Source organism: Elaeis guineensis, chromosome 5 (assembly GCF_000442705.2).
Source record: "Elaeis guineensis isolate ETL-2024a chromosome 5, EG11, whole genome shotgun sequence".
NCBI lineage: Eukaryota > Viridiplantae > Streptophyta > Magnoliopsida > Arecales > Arecaceae > Elaeis > Elaeis guineensis.
Genome location: NC_025997.2, coordinates 29,380,549 through 29,404,058, shown reverse-complemented (window position 1 = coordinate 29,404,058; position 23,510 = coordinate 29,380,549). Strand labels below are relative to the sequence as shown.

Genomic DNA, 23,510 nt, shown 5'->3' with positions numbered 1-23,510 from the left:
TCTTCCTCTCTACTTTTGTGAGGGCCACATCTTCTACGTCTCCTTCATTGTAAACACTCTGGCATCATTTAATACAGCTTGTGCTCCTTGTTCCTAACCAAAAAAAAGAAAAAGAAAGAATTACTGAATAACAACTTACCCAGATACCCCATCTACAGTGAGGGCAATGGCGTCACACAGATATTAGTTTGGGCCCCGGGAATGGTCCTTCAATTAAGACCGTCCAATCATTGGACCCGATTTGTCCCGATCATCGAACCCTCCAGTCTAATCCAGATCAGGAAACGTCGTTGACCCCAGGCAACAGCGTACCCAAATTTAAAATGACCAATATACCCCTAATCATTTTCTTTTATCCCCACCTCCTAAATTCGGAGCTCTTATTCTCCGAAACCTCTCCATTTTCTTGATCGTCATCAGCGCCAGCGCCTACCGTGCGCGCCCTCGTCTCTCGTCCTCTCCTCCATCCCCTTCGATTTCTAGCGTTAGTGTTAGGTTTTTGTGTTGCCGGGGATCGATTCAATTCGTCTCCTTCCTCTGCCATCCGGAATCAGGTACATGCGTTGGATTTCTATCCTTTTCTATTCTCAATTTCTTGTTCTCCGTTGGTTTCAATTATCTGTTCGGCATGACTTGGGATTCGGCTTCTGGATCGATGTCTAGGGGGTGTTTTCTTGTTTCTGCTCGAATCAATGCTCGGAATTGGGGTTAGGGTTTGATTTCGGGCTGTTTTGATGCTGCCCTAGGGGTTGATTTAGGTCCGGAATCGAATATACTGTAAGTGGATTATTGGGGTGTCTTAGTTGTGTAGGGCTTGCACCGGGGAGGAGCGCTTGTGGTGGGAAAGTATGGCGTTGCATGAAAGAAAGACTATAGATTTGGAGCAGGGATGGGATTTCATGCAGAAGGGTATAACAAAGTTGAAGAACATCTTAGAAGGGATCCCTGAGACGCAATTCAGCTCGGAGGATTATATGATGCTCTACACGTATCCTTTCTCTCTGCTTTTATTGATTCTTCTTCGAGGCTTTTCTGTTTACCGTACTGTTATTGTGGTTTCAATGCGTTCGTTGCCTTAACTGTTGGACCAGAACCATCTATAATATGTGCACTCAGAAACCTCCTCATGATTACTCGCAGCAGCTGTATGACAAATACCGGGAGTCATTTGAAGAGTATATCAATTTAACGGTGAGGACAATTTCTTTTACATGTGCATGTACATAAGACAGCATTCATAGGAATGATGAAATACAAATGATGAGTTGTTATCATCTCTATGTTTTTCTTTTCTCTTGCTTTTTAATTATGAAGGGACCATCAATAAATGTTTCTTGTCTTGATTTTTTTAAAATTCCATATCCAAATCTGAATTTCTGACATCTTTTGATGGAATTTAATATTAGAGTTACTGATATGAAGTATTGGTGTATTTCTTTTTCCTTTGCTTTTGGTGATTTAGCTGCTAAAATTTACAAACTCAAGTTATGCCCAGAGTTTAGGTTAAGCCTGTCTAGGCTACACTATTCTTAGTTGTGTTGACTGTTTTTTATCTGGTTTTGATATCTCAGACTACCATTGGCCTGGTTTTTTGGTTGTCATTATATACTTTAAGCTGTTAATGACCACCCATAGTTGTGCTATAAAGGGCATTATCCAATGAGTTAGCATGCAAACCTGACGTAGAACATGCTGGTGTAAGCTGCTTATATTTTGATGTAAATACTGCCCTTTTACCCATTTAAATGGGACAGAGTTGGTAGGCCCAACCCACTTCGAGTAAGATTAGTAAGTTTTTTTATTGGAATCTTTTTTTTTTCTTTTTTGTTGCTTAATTTCTTGGCCCATATATAAATGGTAATGTTGCTTTGACATGTGACAGAGCTATCGACCATCAATTGTCCAAGTGTCTAGAAGAATCTAACATGGAGATTTTCAAAAAAAAAATAATGACATAGGAACATCTCTATCTTATATATGTATATATATGTGTGTAAATATGTATTGATGTGTGCATATGATGAATAATAAGCAATGTTTCTTATGTTAATAAAATTGGATAAAATGATTGCTAATTGTTATGTTAAACTCGATAACTTACATAGAATAGTGCCAAAAGTACACACATAATGACAATGATATTATGATTTAATGGTGGTGTCAAGCAAGGTTCACGGACTCGATATCAGAATCTGTGTCGATTGACTGATGGTACGGATCCATATCGGATCGAATTGGTGCGAACTGACATAGAGGAAAAGAAGTGAATTGGGAGGAGGAAAAGAGAGAAAGAGGAGAGCGAGGGAGAAGGGGGAGGGAGGAAGAGTGTGGCCGGAAGAGACGCTAGTGATGGCCATAGGCGGGCCGCCACTCAAAGGGCTGCCAAGGCTTCGCTTCATTCGCTGATTCTCGATTGAGAGATAGAGAGAGGGGGGAGGAAAAGAAAGGGAAGAGAAGCCATTGCAGAGGCAGTTGGAGGGCCTCTGGCTGGTCGCCATGGCCATCGAACGGTGCAATCGCGGCCTCCGGCACCACGAGCATGAAATAGAGGCGATCATCCCTGTTTCATGATTTTTTTTTTAAATCTCGATTACAGTGAAGCCGGCAATGATTTTGTTAGCTTTTCTTCATCTTTTTTTAAAAAATCCGACGAATGAACAAAGATGGTCGTCCTTGTTTCTTGGTCGCAGCTCCGTCCGCATATTTTCTGCCATCTGATGACCACGGCGGGCATCCTGCAGCCCCTCCGCCAGTTGCTCCTTCCTCCTGTTGGTCGCTCCCTCTCTCTCTCTTTTTATTCGATTAAATGTCCTATCGAATGATGTCGAGCCGTAGAGGCCTCCGCGGCCCTTCGATGGCCTCAACAGGCCATCACCAGCCTTTGGCAGTGTCGTGCCATCTCACCCTCCCCTCCTCTCTCTTTTTCTCTCTCTCCTTGTCCCTCCTTCGGTGTCCGTTTTTCTCGACCCAACTATCCTGGTTTGCTGTCGGGATGGCTAAGAACGCCATGAACCGTTCGGATCGGGACGGCTGCGTTACATGGTGTCAAGGAGTGTCTTGAAGTGTTTCAAAGCGTGATGTGAAGTGTCCCTATATCCATGTGACCAACACATCAGAAAACCTAAATTTTGAAGTGCCAATAACTAAGGTTTCCTGTCCTGGTATCGGACTTCTTACTAGTACCATTATGGTACAGTGTCAGTAGACCCAATGCAGGGAGTTAGTTCAGCATACGGACACTCGGTACACTACTTGTATTGCATACCAATTCAATACTAGTATGGTGTGGTTGGTATGCATTGGTATCAACCAATACAGCATACCATGCCAGTAACACTGCTTAAGGGTATTGGGCGCACAATAATACTATAATTTTGTAATATTAGCCATTGTTATTTCAGTAAATAGAGATTCATCTATCCTGATTTATTGGTCGATGTGATATCACGGTAATAGGCAACATCTTCTAATGATTATTACTTTCTAAATGTATAAGCTTTAGTTGGGTTGTGAGAGGGATTGAGATTGGTCACCATGGCTTGACAACAATGGAGGGTGAAGGCCTATAATTAAGACTGGGAAGGATGGAGCCCATGGATGACTATGGCTTTATGATGATGATGATTACTAGATATGCCATGGTTGAGATTTAGGAGACCTTGAAGGAGAGGAAGTTATGGGGGTGATGGAGTTGGAAGATGACCTTGATGATGGTGATGGCTGATCTAAGAGGGGCTTTCAATGGTAGGGAAGGAAAGGGGAAGATCATCTTGAAATGGTAATGGAGATGATGATGGATGATAGACAGAAAGGAAAGAAGTCTTACAGGTAGATTTTAGGTCATCAAATTCAAAAAAATGTAAGAGTGAAAATTAATTACATTTCTTACAATATAGGCCAATTTTATGATACATGAAGCTTAAGGTTTCCATCACATTTAAGATTATTCCAATCAATTTGGGTTGGATCCATCTAGATTGCCTTCACTGTTTTAAGGAGGATAAATCTTGTTGTTCATCTTGGATGAGGGACTAGGTTGCCAACTTAAGCATATTTATTCCTTGGAAATAAGATAAGAGTTGAGAGGAGATGGAGGATGTCACGGGACTAAGGTTGCATTGAGGTTTTCATGGATTTAATAGTTGCCATAAAGCTTCCAGTGGACAGTTAAGTAGATATTACCACTTTTGCCAAGGGTTGTCTCAAATGTAAGTTAAATAGAGAGGCTAGGTTTTGAGAGGGTGGTTCTAAAATCAGACTTCCTGGTTAGGGATTTATTTCAAATTATTAATTATATCAAACTTGAGCAATTCATGAACCAAGGCATGTAATTAGATTCCGTCTAGGAGTTTACACATTTAAATGGAAACCTTAAATTATAATTCAATATGAATTATTAGGTTTAGAATTGCATATCAAACTAAGGAAAAGGATCCTAAGGTTGCATTTGGTAGCTGGCAATCTATCTAGATTGCCGGCAATTTAAAGTAGGCCCACTAGATTACTCTGTTGGGTATGCTTTTTGGGTGGCAATCCAAATTGCCTTGGCAATCTACATTGCCTCCCAAGAGGCAATCTAAATAGTGTTGGAGAGGGTTGGCTATCTAGATTACCACTTCTTTGGCAATATTACAAAAAAATTTTTGGATAAAGTTATCTCTCAAAAAAATCACATAAAACTCGTCTCTCTGACCGCGGTGGTGCTATTAGCGGAGGCTAGCCCTCCCGCTGCCTCCCCCTCTCTCTAGCCCAATGGGCTCCTTCCATTCCTCCCACGTTTACAGAGATGGCGACAATGACGAAGAGCGTGGGCTCCTCGCGAACTCCAAGACCTCTAATGAGAAGTTCCTTAAGCAAGAGCTCGAGGTCCAGCCATGCCATGTCGTTGCCTCTTTACTCTCCCCCTAGCTCTCCATCATTGGCACCCCGCGTCTTCTTGGCCCCTCCGTCCGGATTTGAGACCCCTGCAACGTCCTTCTCCCCCCGCCTCTGCCTGCGTCTGTGATCTCGTCTGGAGGCCCAATGGATTGGGCCACGGAGGTGCTCCTTATTGTCCATGAGGAGTGCGAGGCTGACCTGCAGCCAGATCTGGTCGGTGGGCAGTGGCAGGGCTGAACTCTAAGGGGGAGAACTATGTCAGGGTTTTGGCCATGTTCCAGGTGTGAGGTTTACTTCTGTGTGCACATCGCCATTGGATCGAGCGAGGGCCATTGCAGCCTTTATTTGTACCAAACACAGTAGTTTAACTTAGGGATATTTTGAAAATTTGATTTCACATTATCGGTAATCTGATTGTCATACCAAACATATCAATCAAGATTTTCAGTAATTTTACTGCAACATTATTTGTGTACTAAATACAGTAATCAACGTTACTGGCAATTTAATAGTGGCAATCTATCTTGAAGGTAATCCATATTATCTTCTAAGATTGTCTGGCAATGCACCAAACACAACTTAAATTCTTTCCAAGATGTGGGAGTGCAGTACAGTGAAAGAATACGAAAAAGAGTATGCAATGTCATGGCTGCTGTGCTCATGTTTCTCTTGCACCCTAGTACCTTTACAACGTTCTTAGGAAAGAACAACACTGGCTTTTTAAACTCTTCGGTCTTCAACCTGGGAATGAGGATTTGTGTTCAGAATGTTATCATTGGTTGAATTTCATAAGATCTTAGGGAGCCACCAAGCATGTTGAATCATTATTCTAGATCATGCTGTGATTTTCACTTGAATTTTTATTTTATTATTGAAAGTTCATAATTTATACTCAATGTACACTCCATCACCTGAGCGATCTTATCTTTTTTTGTCACTTATTCTTTTTATTTTCATTTATGCATTTTTAGCATGAAGGTTGATGAGCTGTAGCACATTTTTTGTGTTCAATTAAACTAGTTTGTGCATTCTATTGTGATTAACTGATTATGAGTATGTTTAAAAACAAAATATGCAGCATATTGTGTTTTTAATCTTTATTTGTTTGTTTTGATAATATTTGTCAGTGCATTTTTTTTGTTTCAGTCTAGTATACTATGTGCAGTCATGTTTTGAGATCAATTTGGCAGCATCATGATAAATTACGTATGGTCTTTTGGTTTATGATATGAAGTTTAGTGCATCAATTTAATTTCATGTAACAAAGCTTATTTGCTTATTAATTTTTTTAGATAATATAGTTCAACTAAGAGTTGGAAAATACTTAGTGTATAGATGTTAACAAGGTAAAGCTTATAGGAGAGAAAGCCAAATGACCTGTTCATGAGTTAGGATTATGATTAATTATTTGTAATTTTGATATTGGAGAGTCTTAATGAATGGATGACTACAAGTTCTATGAGAAATTTTACAATTTTTAAATATCATGTGACCAATGTTTCGTGCTTTGTGAATTTGTCTTGTATGTGAAGTATTTGAAGACACTTTAATAATGTTGAAACTTAAAATGAGTTTTTGGTTCCTTGATTTACCAATATACCCTCTTTAAGTATGCAATGCAATTTTCCCCCATATTGGAAAGGTTCAGGAATAAGTTGAGAGAATTCATATGTCTATAATTGTTTTTCAAAGCATAAATCATAGTGACATGTTGATGCTATGAAAAGACAATGAAAGACAAATTTTAGGAAGAAAATGGGGAATAGCTCACATGTTGATGCTATGCACATCTGAGTTGTGTGGGGGAAATAACTAGAGTGAGGGACTCAGATGCCAGTCAAAACACATGATATGACATGGCACCATACATATCATGCCTGTGCCTTATTGACATTGCACTTAAAGAAAAGCACATGGGTCATTGACATGGTACTGGCTTTGTGCTACATTGTGCAGCCATGCCTGCATGCACCAAGCACTGCATGGCACATACTGTACCAGTGCCTGGCCAGCATGTCACTGGTACTCAATGCATCCATGCTTGGTTTGAGTAAGCTTTACAGATGATTGCTAAAGTACTGTAGACTTCAGCATCTGACTGCTTGTAATTTTCTTGATAGGTTTGTAGTATTTTGGGTAATTTGGTACATTCCTCCACTTGCTATACGTGTGTGTGTGTGTGTGTGTGTGTGTTTTAGTTTGTGCCAGTTTCTCCAATAAAGGTGAATGGCCATTGTTCATGAGTGCATAGGCAAATTAGTCTTTAAACCATAAAAATCAGGATGGAATTGACCCTTGATTGTCATTTCTTTTACCTTTAATGTGCAGGCCTTTCCCCATTCCTAAGGCTTATTAGTTATCTCTTTTATTTTTTGAAGTAATCAGTTATCTATTCAATAACATTTTTGATGTACCATCCTCTTACAATCAAATGTTCTTTTCTCACTCAGGTATTGCCATCTTTAAGAGAGAAGCATGATGAATTTATGTTGAGGGAACTCGTGAAAAGATGGTCAAATCACAAAGTTATGGTTAGATGGCTTTCACGTTTTTTTCACTATCTTGATCGCTATTTCATTGCTCGGAGGTCACTTCCTTCACTTAATGAAGTTGGACTTACTTGCTTCCGTAATCTGGTACATTATCATCCTAGCTTTTTGTCATAATTTTGGTGTTTAAAGATCAAATTGCAGATGCCTGTTGAATTAGGCATACAATTTGTGGATAGTCTATGGTCATCAATGCCGATTTTTGCTTTGTCAAGTTTTCTTTGAATGAGTTCTGGAAGGTCCTCATGTTTCTTGGAATCACTTTTGGGTGGTGTTGTTTTTTGATTTCAGGTCTATAGTGAGATTAATGGCAAAGTGAGAGATGCTGTGATCTCTTTGGTATGTGGATACAGTATTTTGCAGCATGTATTGGATTCCTGCTTGTTATTATGTTAGCATTGTCAACTTTACTTCTTTAACAGATTGATCAAGAGCGTGAAGGGGAGCAGATAGATAGAGCCTTGTTGAAGAATGTCCTGGATATTTTTGTTGAAATTGGTTTAGGGAGCATGGAGTGTTATGAAAATGACTTTGAAGCTGCCATGCTTAAGGATACTGCTGCATATTATTCTCGGAAGGCTTCAAACTGGATTTTAGAGGATTCATGTCCAGATTACATGTTAAAGGTGTATTTTCTGAAAGTTGCTTCAATAAATGCATGCAGTTTGTCTTTGAGCATGATTGCTGAGACTTCCTGACTATTTTTAGGCTGAGGAATGCTTAAAACGAGAGAAAGATAGAGTTTCTCATTACTTGCATTCAAGCAGTGAACAGAAGTTGTTGGAGGTTTGTTCCAGTTTTGCTTGTAATTTGTGATGTATCCTTATAATTTCAAACCTTTGATAAGTGGTCCTGTAATGATGCTTTGTGTCTCAGTATATGTCTTAGTTTTCAAAACTAGAATGATGTATGTCATTAAAGTTGAATTCTCAAATTTAACTTGTTTTGGTTGTCTTCATTGCTCTGTTGGTAGAAAGTGCAACATGAACTACTCTTCGTATATGCAAGCCAACTTCTCGAAAAGGAGCACTCTGGATGCCATGCCTTGCTCCGTGATGACAAGGTCTATGCTCAGGACAGATACAACTTTTTGGAATGAAATTACTGTTTTTTTACTGTTATCTGACAACCAAGATATCTTGTCATTATATGCTAATTAGGTGGATGATCTATCAAGGATGTATAGGCTATTCTGCAGAATTCCTCGTGGGCTAGACCCTGTTTCTCAGATTTTTAAACAGGTTAGGAAAGTCCTATAATATGCATCATCAACTATTTAATTGGGAGCTTATCTGACGTTTTTTGTTTCGCTTGATTTTCATTGATTAAGCATATTACTGCTGAAGGCACAGCGTTGGTAAAACAAGCAGAAGATGCGGCAAGTAATAAGAAGGTGAAAATTATTCCATTAAATCCCTTTCTCACTTTACCAAGTCTTTTTTTTGCTCTCAAATCAAAATTTTTTTTCTTGTTCTAGTAAATTCCATAATGTGCTTTCGCAAACATTGCATTGCATTAGCATGCCTTACTCAGAGGTCTCATACTAGGATATGTAGAAAATTAGTCTTGGATGGTGGTGACTAATTTAAGCCATAAAAATACTCGGACTATTGTTACCATGGTCATGAGTGAATACTTCTTTTGCTGATGGATTATTAGAAATTTTCAATGTCTTTTTCATTCTGCACTCATGCCAAATTTCTGAAATCCTTAAACTAGAATATTTCAGCAATCTTACTCCAGCTCTATAATCTATAGGTATCTTCGATAGTTTACATAAAGATTTTGGGCACAACTTGCTAATCTATTTAAAAGTAAACTTACACATTATAACTATGATCCTAATCCTGTTTCTTTGCCCCAATTTTTTCTGATGGGTGGTCTTGTAACTACCTGATATCTCACCCAAAATGGTAGCTAGAAGCTATTATTAGGATTCCTTGCCTTATATATAAGTATTCAATATCTACCGGTGCATAACAGATGTTAGACCAAACACGCATGCATGGATCCTCACATACTTCTCCCATTTAAGCCTTGACGTCCTCGGCAGGCTAAGAGTCTAAATCTAGTCACAAATAGCACCAATCCAATCACAAAAGGCCTGTGCTGCAGTGTCCCTTGGTCCATATAGGTCTTGAGTTGGATCTGCTTTGATACTATTTATAAACAATTAGGACCTCACCTAAAAAGGTTAGCTGGAAGGTGTTATTTGGTTTTCTCAATTTTGTATAAGTACTCAATGTCTCCCTGCATGTGACCAATGTAGGATTGAGCACATGCATGCATGGGTCCTCGCATATCAAAATACTAATATAAGAAAAATTAGATTTAATGCATCTTATTGAGAAAACACTTTTGTATGAAATTTTCAATTCTATCTGATACTAGGATGGCCCTCCTATTTGAGGGAAGATCATGTAGCGAAATTTGACCCATGGTTTGGTTGATGTTTTGGAGGATAGTAGCACTCGAGTGCGATATCTCAGATGAAGGATATGCATATGAGTCATATATTGCAGATAGGATCTAGCATATGATGAGAATCCAAAACTGTTAGGGACCCTACTTTGCGTTTGGTATTATCAGCTATAGCAGTGCCAGATCTTGAACCATCTCAAGCGGCCTTTCTTGTTTAGCTATTGTATATTCATGGGCTTTACATCATGTGTCGTGGTCCGCATCTTGTGTGGCATAAATGAAATGAGACTGGTGAATGAATGGACGTAGAGCATATGGCTATGAGCAAGGTTGGTTGTGTTGGTATTGGGCTCGTATTGATTAGCCAGCGGCATGGATTGGTACGCCCCCATGCCATTTTGTGTCGGGCTTGAACCGACATAGTAGAAAGAGTGAGAGGGAGAACTAGAGAGAGGAAAAAAGAGAGAGGGAGAGAAGGAGAGAGAGGGGAGGCTAGTGGTGGCCATCGGGGGGCCACAAAGGTCCTTGGATGATTGGAGCAGGGAAAAGGAAGAACTGAGAGAGGAAAGAGAGAGAGAGGGGGGAGGGAGGGAGCGGGAAAGGGCAGGGAGGCCTATGGTGGCCGTTGGAGGGCTGCAGAGGTCCTCGGATTGCCCCTTTCCTTTCTATCCTCTAGTGGAAGTTAAGTCAGCAAAAAAATAAAAAAATAAAAGCCAATTGTTCGATCTGTAGTAGGGCGGGGAGGGAGATCTGACCATTTGTGGCCCTCCGATGGCCACCACTGGCCTCCCACCCTCTCCTCTCCTCCCTCTCTTTTCCTCTCTGGAGGACAATGGAGCTTAGGTGGCCTCTATGGCCCTCTAGCAACCTTCCCGGCCTTTTCTTCTCCTTCCCTTCCTCTCTCTTTTCCTCTCTTTCCTTCTCCCTCTCCTCCGTCTGTCTATATCTCGTTTCAAATGCTAAAACTATCTCAGTCAACTACTAGTACAGTTCAGCACGCCATGAAATAGGTGGTTCCATCGTGTTTGGCGAACCTTGGCTGAGTCATATGTGCCCTCGCCATGCCCACTACTACCTTCTTGGCCATTAGTTGCATTGCCGCTCAGATTATTATTAGCATCATTGTTTGTATTGCAAGATGATCTAAGCCATTGGTTATCCGTGGGCTTAGTGGTCTTGGAACTTGAGTGAATGGGCATGTTGCTTAGGTTGACTCAGGCTGTATTCTTAATCCTTGATATATATGACCATAATCTTTTTTCAAAAAATGGGCCATGAAGTTTAGTTCAAGACAATTAACACAAATAGACACAAAAAAATCGCAGCAAATCAAAATTTGCATTGTGAAGATGCATTTTCCTTTCATTATTTTTCTTAAAAATTTTATTGAAAGAGAATAGATGGTTTATCTCACAAAAAGGCTGTTATCATCCAAGTTACAAATCCTACACCTAAATTTGGTATCATCAAGGATCAGGCTAGGATGGTACTAGGTGGTTACCATCTTGATACTTGGAACAGGTTGGCATGTTGGTGATCCATTAGGATGCTCTTTATTTTCTGTTTCTTTGTTTCTTATTTCATATGGTTTTTATCGGTTTAAAAAAGCATATAATAGAGTTCTTAGCGAAGTCCTATGGTGGGTGTTAGAAAAGAAAGGGGTTTCTATTAGTTGTATTAGTCTGATTAAGACATGTGTAATGGAGCGGTTACTAGTGTGAGAACTACTTGTGGTAATACTAGCAAGTTTCTGATCACAATCTGCACCGAGGATCTGCTCTAGGTACCTATCTTTTTGTGCTAGTAGTAGATGTGCTTGCTAGGCATATTTAGGATGATATTCTTTGGTGCATGATTTCTGCAGATGATATGGTCTTAATAGATGAAAATAAGGTTGAAGTTAGTCATAAGTCGGAATTATATGGAGTATATAAGGATTTGAGGATAAGTGGGGCCAAGATGGTATATATGGAATGTAGTTTTAGTAAAATTACAAATATAGATGAAGGTAGAGTGAAAATTGAGGATCCTAAAATTTCTAAGAGTGATTATTTTCGCTATTTAGGATCAATTATTCATAAGGAAAGATTAAAGAGGATGTTAACATAGAATTAAAGTAGGAAGGATAAAATGGAAATATTATGTGATCATAGGATATCTAGTAAGTTGAAAGAAAAATTTTATAGGACAACCATACAACCAACAATATTTTATGATACAAAATAGTGGGCAGTTAGAGAACAATATGTGCACAAGATAAGTATGGCCAACATAAGTATGTTGAGATGGATGTGTGGTAATATAGGAAAAGATAGAGTAAGAAATGAAGTAATTCATAAAAAGTTAGATGTAGCTCCAGTTTAGGACAATTGAGAGGATGACTTGGATGGTTTGGATATATACAATATAGGTTGATGGAGGTACTAGTACGAAAGAGTGACTTGATGCATATAGAAGGAAAGAGAGGTAGAAGTTGACCAAAAATCATAAGGATATAATAAGGAAGGACTTGATGCCGTTACATCTTTTAGAAAGGATGGTCCTAAACAGAGAAAAATGGAGGAAATGGATTCACAGAGTCGACCCTAACTAGCTTGGGAATAAGGCTTGTTGAGTTGAATCTTTGTTTCTTATTGTTGTTTGCTTTTTTGAATTATTGCTTAGAGGGTTCTTGGTATTTGTTTGTCATAGTTTAGGATGAGGGATGGATTTTAGAGGGTTTCTAGTATTTGTTTGTCATAATTTAGGATCAAGAATGGATTTTGAGCCGATTTGGATTCATAATGCCAGTGTTGGTGCTAAAACAATTTGGTATTTGTGGTGCCCATGTTCAAGCTCTTTCTCCTTTCTCTCTTTTTCCTCTCTCTTGTCATGCCTTGTACTTAGGGGATGGATTGGCACCAAGGGGCCTTTATCCCGAGGGCTAAAACTAAATCCCAAATCACTCCCTTAAAAGCATTATCTATATAATAATAGTAAAGCGATACACGGGTATTAGAAGTGGCATTCCATATTGACACGTAAGATTATAAGATAATCTCCTACAACATCATGTGTCAAAGTTTATTTTTTTATTTTTTTAGTTTTTAAATAAAAAATAAAAGTACAAATAGTATGATAAAAAATAAAGAATATTTTAAATCTATATAATAATAGTAAAGCGATACATGGGTTTTAGGGGTGGCCTGTGTTGACATATAAGATTATAGGATAATCTTCTGCAATGTCATGTGTTAAGTTTTATTTTTTTATTTTTATATTTTTTAAATAAAAAATAAAAGTACAAATAGCATAATAAAAAAATAAAAATATTTTAAATATATATATATATATCTATCTATATAATAATAGTAAAGTGATACATGGGTATTACGAGTGGCATTTCGCGAGGTTGTGATTTACACAGTGGTTGTGGAAGGCTTCTGCAAGACAGCAAAGTTTGACGATGCAAAAAGAATTTTCAAGAAAGATGCAGAAAAATGGGATATGTCGAATGCTTTTAGCTATATAATTCTGATTCAGTGCTTGTGCAAAAGGAAAAAATTGGAGGATTATGTTGAGTACTACATGGAGATGTTGGATGTTTACCAAATGCAGCAACCTTCACTGGTTTGGAAGGCCATCTTTGGAAAGAAGAACTTTCAGAGATCTTTTTGATCTCATCATGGGATTAATTGGTGAGAGCAACCTTTAATGTAAAATGTTATCATTATTATCAATAAAATCCCTGCAATGCAGGGGTTGAGTGCTAGTTAAATATAATTATGATTAAGAAAATGCTAGGAAGTTTAAAAAAAATACTAAAACAACAAACAAGAGAAAAATTGGCATCTCGGTGAATTATCGAGATGTTGGGCCATCCCAAGTGTCAATAAAGTGAGGTATTGATGGTGACGATCAGCCTCCCTATCAAACTAGTTGGTACCAACTGCTTTGTTCCACTCAGTTTTGGGTGGTTCGGCCACTTACCACCCTAATTATTAGGGAGAGGCAGAGAAGGCCTCTCGTATCTTATCAACCTTTACTTCCAAATAAAAAATCCTGGATAAAAAAGAGAAGAGGAAGTTTTTGCTGGATTTGAGGCCGGATCCTGCAAAATCAAGTATAATCTCCTCCATTCTTCCTGTTGCTCTCTTTTTTCCCTTTTTCACTATCTAAAATAGGCAAAAGTTGGGAAAATGAGGGGGAATCATGCCAAAAATTTTGGCATGATTTCATGCTATACTATAGGCTGAAGGATGATCTATGCATTGACTATGAAATCATGATTTTTTATTGATCTTGTAGTTTTTAGATTAAAAATATATTTCTGGAATAAAAATAATAATAAATAAAATATTGTCAAATAATTTCTGAAAATTGGCATATGCATTTTGTAGTTCAAATTGGTGCATAGTTTGTACTGGTGCATATTTTGTAGTTCAAATTAATTTGATATTTTGTATTTTCAAGATCTAAAATGTTAGTTAAGTAAATGACAATTGCATTCATTCATTGATCATATGGTCTATGGAGATCAACGTAACATAAAATAACAAAAAAATATTGTTCTAACAACCAGAAATATTAAAATAATTCCTCAAAAAATAAAAAAAAGTGAAAAAATGATGCAGCTTAGGGCCACGTTTCGATGGAAGGGAGGAAGAAGATGTATGAAACAAAAGAAAATGACAAAAGGAAGAGAAAATTCTCTTCTCTGAAATTTTAATTCAATAACTCGAATAAAACTGATTACAACATTGGCTAGGGGCTTTATTTATAGACTAAAAGTCCTGATTCAACTAAAAAAAAGTTCGAAATAAAATAAAATAAAGAATAAATCAAAATTAGATTCCATGTCAGATTAGGACTCTTGCGCGCTCCCGTTGGTCTGTCAAATAATTAAATTAGGCTCCAAAATCCACAGTGGCGGTGAAGTGCCAGCCTTGTAGAGCTCGAGAAGAGCTTTCCGAAATGGGGTCATAATAGCGATTCTGACACTGGATAAGAAAGTTATAGCTGTTCTAGCTCGATAGTGTCGAATCGGCTGAGTTAGGATGCGATCAGCTAGATTTTGGATCCTTTTGGGTCTTGTCCCTCGATCCAGGTATCGATCAGTCAGTACGTCTGCGTCATCCTCCCCAGGTCGAGTTCTCGAGTTAGAAGCCTCCTTATCTAATGAATCACCTATGTAAGGAATTAGATGCTTTACATTGAATACATCAAAGATTCAAAGATTCGAAGATGGCTGGGCAGCTTCAATTGATAGGCATTGTCATTGATCTTCTTGATTATCTCGAGGGGATCTATTTTGCGCTGACTCAACTTATTGTATTCTCCAATTGGGACCGATCCTTGGTCAGAATAGCCCATAATCATCAATTGCAAAGGTGAGCTTCTTTCGATGTTTGTCGGCGGCCTCTTTATACTTGGCATTGCTGACCTCAATTTATTCTTTAACTGATCGATGGATGGCTTGGATTTCTTCAGCAAAATTTTCAACCTTTTTATTGGATCTCCCTCTGGAAGTGATTGGCGTCAAGTCTAAAACACTACTCGGGTTTGACCCGTAAACCACCTGAAACGGACTGTAGCCTGTGCTTCGGTTCACTGAATGATTGAAAGCGAATTCAGCCTGTGTCAAGGTCAAGTCCCACTGCTTTGGATGATCACCAGCAAGGCTCTTTAACAGATTTCTCAAGCTTATGTTAACAGCTTTGGTCTGTCCATCTGTTTGAGGATGATAGGCTGAACTGAATTACAGAGATGTGCCCAACTTTTTCTATAAGCTCCTCCAAAAATGACTTATAAATTTGGTATCTTGGTCAGATGTAATGGTTTTGGGTACTCCGTGTAGGCGCACAATCTCTTTAAAGAATAGTTGGGCAATATTAGAAGCATTCATTGTTTTGCAATAGGCTATGAAGTGCGCCATCTTTGAAAATCGATTCACCATCACGAGCATAGAGTCATATTGCCTCTGCATCATCGGAAGCCCCAATACAAAGTCCATACTGACCTCCTTCCAAGGATGATTAGGAGCAGACAAAGGAGAATATAATCCAGCATTAATCGCCATACCTTTTAACACCTGGTACACTCGGCATTGCTGCACATGTCAGAACACATCACGTTTCATCTTTGGCCAGTAGTATTTACTATGGATCAGCGTAAGGGTTTTGTCTTTGCTGAAGTGGCCTTCTACATGAAGCTCCTGTACAATCTTCTCTCATAAGGAACAATCAAGAGCACAAAGCTACACACCACGAAATAAAAATCCATCCTACACCTGGTAATCAACTCGAGTATTAGCCTGGACCTCCTTAAAAATATTAGCAAAATCTAGGTCATTAACATAAAGGTCCTTCAGCGCATCAAAGCCAACTATCTCCATCCGAAGAATATCCAGAAGCTTGGCTGTTCTGCTTAGTGCATCTGTCACTCGATTCTGATTACCAGACTTGTGCTTTAGAACAAAGTGAAATTCTTGCAAATAATTTACCCACTTCGCGTGCCTGTGGCTCAGCTTTTCTTGACCACTGATGTATTTCAGGGCCTCATGGTCAGTGTAAAGGATGAACTCCTGGATCGGGTAGTGCCACCATTACAAAAGCGTGCTAACCACAGCATAAAATTCAACATCATAAGTGGAGTAATTTAATTTCGAACTTGATAACTTCTCGTTGTGGAAGCAAATAAGTCGCCCTTCTTGGCTGAGAACTCCACCAACGTCTGTAGAAGATGCGTCACACTCCACCTTGAAGACCTTGAAAAAATATGGTAGAGAAAGAACATTTGCAGACGTAATTTTTGCTTTGATCGTTTTGAAGGCATTTGTGCTTCAGGGGTCCATTGGAAATGCCTTCTTTTCATGCAAGTCTGTAACGAAAGACATGATGGAGCTAAATCCTCGGATGAATCTGCAATAGGACACCAAACCATGAAAACTCCGTACTTTGGTGATGTTGCATGGAACTGAATAATCCTGGATGGCTTGCACCTTGGACGAATTTGCTCGTAGCCCCTCACAAGAGATGATATAGCCCAAGAAGGTTAGACTATTTGCCATGAAGCTGCACTTCTTGGTGTTGGCAAATAATCTCTCCGCAAGGTACCAAGCACTTTCTTAAGGTGCTGCATGAGAGCTTCCAAAATAGGATTAGATTAGATATCATCAAAATAAACCACAACAAATTTATCGATGAATGGCTGCAGCATGTGGTTTATCAGCCTCATGAAGGTGCTCGGCGTGTTGGAAAGCTCGAACGGCATCACCAACCATTCGTACAGGTCCTCCCTCATGTTGAAGGCTGTTTTTCACTTGTCTCCAAGTCGAATCCGCAATCGATGGTAGCCACTTTTTAGGTCGATTTTGGTGAATACCTTGGTTCCAGCAAGTTGATCAAGCATGTTGTCCAGCCTCGAAATTGGAAATCAGTACTTGATGGTGATTCGATTGATGGCTCTGCTGTCTATGCATATGCGTCACGATCCATCCTTAGAACCAGCAAGGTAGGTACCGCGCATGGACTCATGTTTGGTTTGATGTAACCTTTATCCAGCAACTCCTGGACTTGCCGCTGTAATTCCTGATGTTCAGCAGGGCTCATGCGATAAGCTGGTTTGTTCGGTAGGTTCGAGCTCGGAGCAAGATCAATGTGATGCTGAATATCTCATTCAGGGAGTAGTTCTGTGGGCAATTTTTTAGAAAAAACATCAGAAAACTCTCGAAGGATAGGACGTACCAGCGGTGGAATGTCTCGCTTAGCCAGCTTGCCCTTCTCTACGACTACTAGCAGGTAGCCAGCCTCCGTTGCTTCCTTTAGACATGCATGCTTTGTCAGAAGATTTATGCTGGTCTTTGATTTTGGTTTAGGTAGATCTTCTTCCTTTATCGGTACCAGGGTGATCTTCTGATTATCCTTCCAAAATATGTAGGTGTTCCGATGTCCATCATGTGTAACACTGCGGTCATATTGCCACGGCCTCCATAGGAGTAGATGACAGGCATCCATGGCTACGACATCGCACCAAATGCTGTCGAAGTACTTCTGTCCGATGGAAAAATATACAAGGCAGCGACTATCGACAATGACTTCGCTCTTTTTTCTGAACCACGATAGCTTGTAGGGCCGAGGATGTTTTTCTGTGAACAAGTTCAATTTTGTGATGGCTTCCTGAGAGATGACGTTCTGTCAACTACCGCCATTGATGATCATTTTGCAGATCTTTTTCGTAATGGTACAGCAGGTATGAAAAATATTTGTCTGCCTTCGATCTTCCTCCTTCAGAGCAAGCATGCTCTTTTGAACTACTAGAGCCTCACCTCATCTCCACATAGCATAGAATCATCCTTCTCGTCTCCATCATAGATAGGTTCTTGGGTCTTAGATGGTTTCCCTTCTTCAATCGGTAGTTGCTTCCCCGATCGTGCAACGAATTTTTTACAATTGTTCCGCATGTGTCCAATCTCATCGCAATTGTAACATCGCAGATTTGATGATCCAGTCGAGCTTGGATTTGAGGATCTTGTATCTGCAATACGAATAGGAGGGTTTGTAGTATTGTGCCGCACGTCCCCTTGGTTTTCTATCATTTGATTACTTCATTGGGGTGGATCAGATCTGGGTATAGGTCTATGCCACAGCTGCTCCTCAGCAACAACAGCACGGTGGTATGCCTCTTTGACGGTCCATAGGGTGTGGAGCCTCAAGGCATCCTGAATCTGCTACTGTAGTCTATCCAAGTACCTCACCATCATCTGTTCCTCATTCTCCACGAGGTTGTTCCTAGCCATGAATTGGTAAAACTCTTTCGTATAATTATCCACCAATCTAGGATCTTGTCGCAGGTTCTGCAGGCGCTGGTACAAAGACTGCATGTAGTTGAAGGATACAAATTGCTCCCTCAATACCTTCTTCATTTTTTCTCAGTCCTAGATTTTTGGTTTGCCCTGTGCTCCTTGATTTTTTTCAACTATTGCCACCATGCAGAAGCTTGATTTGTCCATTTTAAAGCAACAAGTTTTATCTTTTTATCATTAGGTACCTCCTTGTATTCAAAGATGCACTTGATTTGATCTAGCCAATCAAAGAACACCTCCGTCTGTAGACCATCTGAATATTCAAGTAGATCTACTCTTATGGAATCAAACCAGCAGGTTGATCATTGGAACAAGTCACCACGACCTTCTCGTCAGCATGTGGGAAGACCCTTATGAAAGGGGTTTTCGAAATCTGAAAGCTCCCCTTCAGATCTGTGATCATCAGGTTCCATCTCGAAAATTGCATCCCGAATTTCTAACTGCGTAAGACGCGCAGTCATATCTACCACCTGTCTCCTCAAACCTTCGCACTCCAACATCAGGTCTCGTTTTCGTTGCGTGATTTTATCATGGGCTGCTGTCGTCTGATTTGCAGGTTGGTTCTTGCGATCACTATCTGCCATCTGGACTGCAGGGAAGAACTCCGCTTACGGATCTGCTGGGCTTTGATACCAATTGGCGTAGCTTAGAGCCACATTTCGATGGAAGGGAGGAAGAAGATGCACGAAACAAAGGAAAACGGCAAAAGGAAGAGGAAACTCTCTTCTTTGGAATTTTAATTCAATAACTCAAATAAAATTGATTATGACATTGGCCGGGGGCCTTATTTATAGACTAAAAGTCTTGATTCAACTAAAAAAAGAAATTCGAAGCAAAATAAAACAAAGAATAAGTCAAAATTAGACTTCATGTCGTACTAGGACTTTTGTGTACTCCTGTTGACCTGTCCAATAATTGAATTAGGCTTCGAAATTCGCAGTGACGGCGAAGCTATCAGCCTCGTAGAGCTCAAAAAGAGCTTTTCAAAATAGGGTCATAATAGTGATTTTGACACCGGATGAGAAAGTTATGGCCGTTCTAGCTCGGCGTGTCGAATCGGTTGAGTCAGGATGCGGTCAACTAGATTTCGACTCTTTCGGGTCCTGTCCCTCAAATCTAGGTACCGATCAGCCAGGATGTCTGCATCAAAAAAGGTGTATGGATCCTGAACAAGTATGTTAGATCTTACCGAGTATCAATTCCTTATGAGCTGGTATCTTCCATACTGGTCACTGAGTGATACGGATGCTGGTCCTGGTTTGCTGGACCTTGGTTCTAGTAATTATTCCATATGGTCTGGTAATTCACTAATTTCATAATGTTGAATAAATTGGCTGAGTAACACCTGAAGGAATTATGTTGTGTAAAAATGTTTAAAGTATATTTTTAAATATAAATAAAGAACATATTTGCATTATTAGCTGTTGTGTAAAAATGTTTAAAGTATATTTTTAAATATAAATAAAGAACATGTTTGCATTATTAGCTGTTGCTGTTCAATTTGTATGTCAGCACTGGATTTGTGCTACTATGTTGTTGGGGATCTGCAGACCCTGATGAGGCAGAATGTTCTTAATCTCATTGAAGACCCTCTTTGTCATATTCAGTTGACTTGTGTGAAGTAGGGATTCCCCAAGTAGTAACGCCCCTCTCTTTAGCAAATCTACTATTCTGGTTCTATTTCTGGGCGGTGCATCCGGAAAATCTGGACCTGGGTAATTATAGTGCTGATGGGTTTTCCACCCCTTCTTCACATCTTTTTATTCTATGCTTGATTGCTTGATATACTTTGTCTGTTGTAGCCATATTTTAGCAGCATGTTGTGAATCAAATGGGTGTACAATTTGCTCATCATCTTCTAGCCATTTATATATCTTTCCTAGCCTTGCATATCGCCATCAAATTTCAGATTGCAATGTATAATTGATTAATGATATGTTTTTACAGGCAGAGAAAAAGGATGTAGTTGGTTTGCAAGAGCAGGTAGATCCCATATCTTGGACATTACCTGGATCAGATAATAAGTGGAAATGTACTGAAGTTTTTATTTTGATCTTCAGGTTTTTGTCAGAAAAGTTATTGAGCTGCATGACAAGTACTTGGCATATGTGACTGACTGCTTCCAGAATCATTCCCTTTTTCATAAGGTTGAACCAGAAAAACATTGTTATTTGAGCTAAATTTTCATGTTCTTTATTCAATATTTCTGTTCTTGGCAGGCTTTAAAAGAAGCCTTTGAGGTTTTCTGTAACAAGGGTGTTGCAGGAAGCTCAAGTGCTGAACTTCTGGCCACATTTTGTGATAATATTCTTAAAAAAGGTGGAAGTGAGAAACTGAGTGATGAAGCTATTGAGGAGACACTTGAGAAGGTAACTTCTTCCCTGTTTACTGCTGGATGATCTTCCTGTCTTCAATAACTAAGGCTTATTGAATTTAGAGACTGCCTCTTATTAAAGAATTGATAAATTTTTCTCAGGTTGTGAAGTTACTCGCATATATTAGTGACAAGGACCTTTTTGCTGAATTTTATAGGTAGAAGATTTTTGCTTACCCTATTATCTTGTGTTTAAACTAGTTGTTATACACTTTTGTTCTAGTTGGTGTTTTTCCTTTCCATACTGCTTAATTTTGTTGATAGTTTCTGTTATATTTTCAGGAAAAAGCTTGCTCGAAGACTGCTCTTTGACAAAAGTGCTAATGATGATCATGAGAGGAGTATCTTAACAAAGCTGAAGCAGCAATGTGGTGGGCAGTTCACCTCAAAAATGGAGGGCATGGTCAGCTGCTTTAATTATGTTGCATTAGGACCTTATGACTATAAATATGCTTTCTGAATTTTTTTTTTTTTTTTTTTTTAAAAGGTCACTGATTTAACACTTGCAAGAGAAAACCAATCGGGCTTTGAAGAGTATCTTAACAGTAATCCCCAGGCGAATCCTGGAATTGACTTAACGGTTACTGTTCTAACTACGGGATTCTGGCCAAGTTACAAATCCTTCGATCTCAATCTTCCTGCTGAGATGGTAAGAAACATGATATGTTTTTCATTGTTTTTTTCTTTCCTATACAGTATGGTTAAGTCGGTAATACTTTTGGCTTTTGGTGATGCCAGTACGAGTGACTAACCTTATTTTGTTAGGAAGTTTATAATAAAATATGATGGAAGTTTCTTGTCCCATTGAGATAAGGCTTTTCAATACTGATTTTATTGTTGTGGTGGATGCTGTATAGGTTAAATGTGTAGAGGTTTTCAAAGAATTTTATCAGACAAAAACCAAACATCGGAAGCTTACATGGATATATTCATTGGGTACCTGCAATATCAATGGAAAGTTTGAACCGAAAACCATGGAGCTGATTGTGACTACTTATCAGGTCTCGTTTAAATCCTTTGTGCTGTCATATAATTGAATATATGATTGATATTCATCAAATGTTCTTACATGCCATTCTGGTTTACAGGCCTCAGCTTTGCTGCTTTTTAATGCTTCTGATAGACTGAGTTATTCTGAAATCATGTCACAACTGAACTTGACGGATGATGATGTAATCAGATTGCTTCACTCACTTTCCTGTGCTAAATACAAAATTCTTAACAAGGAGCCAAATACCAAAACTATTTCTCCAACTGACTATTTTGAGTTCAATTCCAAGTTCACTGATAAAATGAGAAGGATCAAGGTAAAGTTGATATTTCTTATGTTGCTGCTGTTTATTTCATTTGCCTTTATTGCTTGAGATGAGATGACTTATCTGCAGATACCCCTACCGCCGGTGGATGAGAAGAAGAAGGTAGTTGAAGATGTGGACAAAGATAGAAGATATGCGATTGATGCCTCCATAGTTCGCATAATGAAGAGTCGTAAAACATTGGGTCATCAGCAGTTAGTGATGGAATGTGTTGAGCAGCTTAATCGCATGTTTAAGGTACCTTTTTTCACCGACATGTTTAGATAACTGTCTTTTTGAGAGTACAGTTGAATGTCATTATGATATAGATGCCTTTTGTAATGTGGAATGTGTTCGCATGATTATGATCGTTATGAATGATGCCTTTGGTTTAGATTCTAGATTCACTAAATCTATTTAATTGATAAATGATGAACGAGGACTTAATGACACTTATTTCAAGGTGAAACCTTATTCCTTTTTTGATGGTTCTTTATCTTGTGATCTTTAATATTTGATTTGTTCTATGTGCAGCCTGACTTCAGGGCAATAAAGAAAAGAATAGAAGATTTGATTACCAGGGACTATCTAGAGAGAGACAAGGACAACCCCAACTTGTACAGATACTTGGCCTGAGTGAATTTCTACTCTTGATGGAAGCTTTCTTGTCTGCCTATGTTGAGATAGCTGCCAACAATAATGCAAAAGCACGTCAGTTGTCTGTGGAATACTTGAAGGAGAAAATGCCGCCAAAGGTCGCACCCCCCCCTCCCCCAACCCCCCAACCCCCACCGGGGCCAGAGAGGTTGGGTATAATTCTCAGATCCATGAGCCTTTCTTTCTTGTACATTTACCTTGAAGCCTTGTTACCCTCTAGGATCTCCTTACAGTGGCAAGTGAACAATCTGATAGTTCAAATGCATTTTTCTTGTTGATGCCTCTTGATATACCGTAGACATGTTTCTCCCCAGATCTTCCTCTTCTATATTTTAATATGCCCTGATAATATACTGTTTTCTATTTTGGCACCTTGTTTGTTTCCTGTGTCTATATGGCCTGAGTATATTTTGACCAGGTCTATAATCGTTATCATTCATCATTCCTTTTAACTTTAGGAGACTTGAAAAAAATCACCGTGCGTTAGATTTGAT

The 23,510-nt window shown here is 39.0% G+C and overlaps 1 protein-coding gene across 2 annotated transcripts; it reads left to right on the top strand.

The window, feature by feature from the left end:
* The first annotated feature begins 417 nt into the window (after positions 1-417).
* Positions 418-23,387, top strand: LOC105045249 (cullin-1). 2 transcript variants are annotated; one of them, XM_010923469.4, is made up of 20 exons: positions 418-554; positions 812-988; positions 1,092-1,191; positions 7,329-7,514; positions 7,719-7,766; positions 7,850-8,053; positions 8,136-8,213; positions 8,401-8,490; positions 8,588-8,668; positions 8,758-8,820; positions 20,638-20,673; positions 20,751-20,837; positions 20,910-21,059; positions 21,167-21,222; positions 21,347-21,467; positions 21,552-21,713; positions 21,922-22,065; positions 22,153-22,371; positions 22,450-22,617; positions 22,894-23,142. In XM_010923469.4, exons 2-20 carry the CDS (start codon positions 849-851, stop codon positions 22,993-22,995), a joined length of 2,235 nt encoding a protein of 744 aa, XP_010921771.1. In that variant the 5' UTR covers positions 418-554; positions 812-848; the 3' UTR covers positions 22,996-23,142. The 2 variants fall into 2 exon arrangements, with proteins under 2 accessions (XP_010921771.1, XP_010921770.1); XM_010923468.4 differs by having other exon boundaries at positions 422-554; positions 804-988; positions 22,894-23,387.
* The last annotated feature ends 123 nt before the right edge of the window (positions 23,388-23,510 follow it).

What these genes read in the sequence shown, in the direction of transcription:
- LOC105045249 (XM_010923468.4), top strand. Translation starts at nt 849, where the DNA reads ATGGCGTTGCATGAAAGAAAGACTATAGATTTGGAGCAGGGATGGGAT. An exon ending in GTGAACAGAAGTTGTTGGAG is followed by an intron (nt 8,214 to 8,400) that starts GTTTGTTCCAGT and finishes CTCTGTTGGTAG; the next exon opens with AAAGTGCAACATGAACTACT. An exon ending in TCAATCTTCCTGCTGAGATG is followed by an intron (nt 21,714 to 21,921) that starts GTAAGAAACATG and finishes GATGCTGTATAG; the next exon opens with GTTAAATGTGTAGAGGTTTT.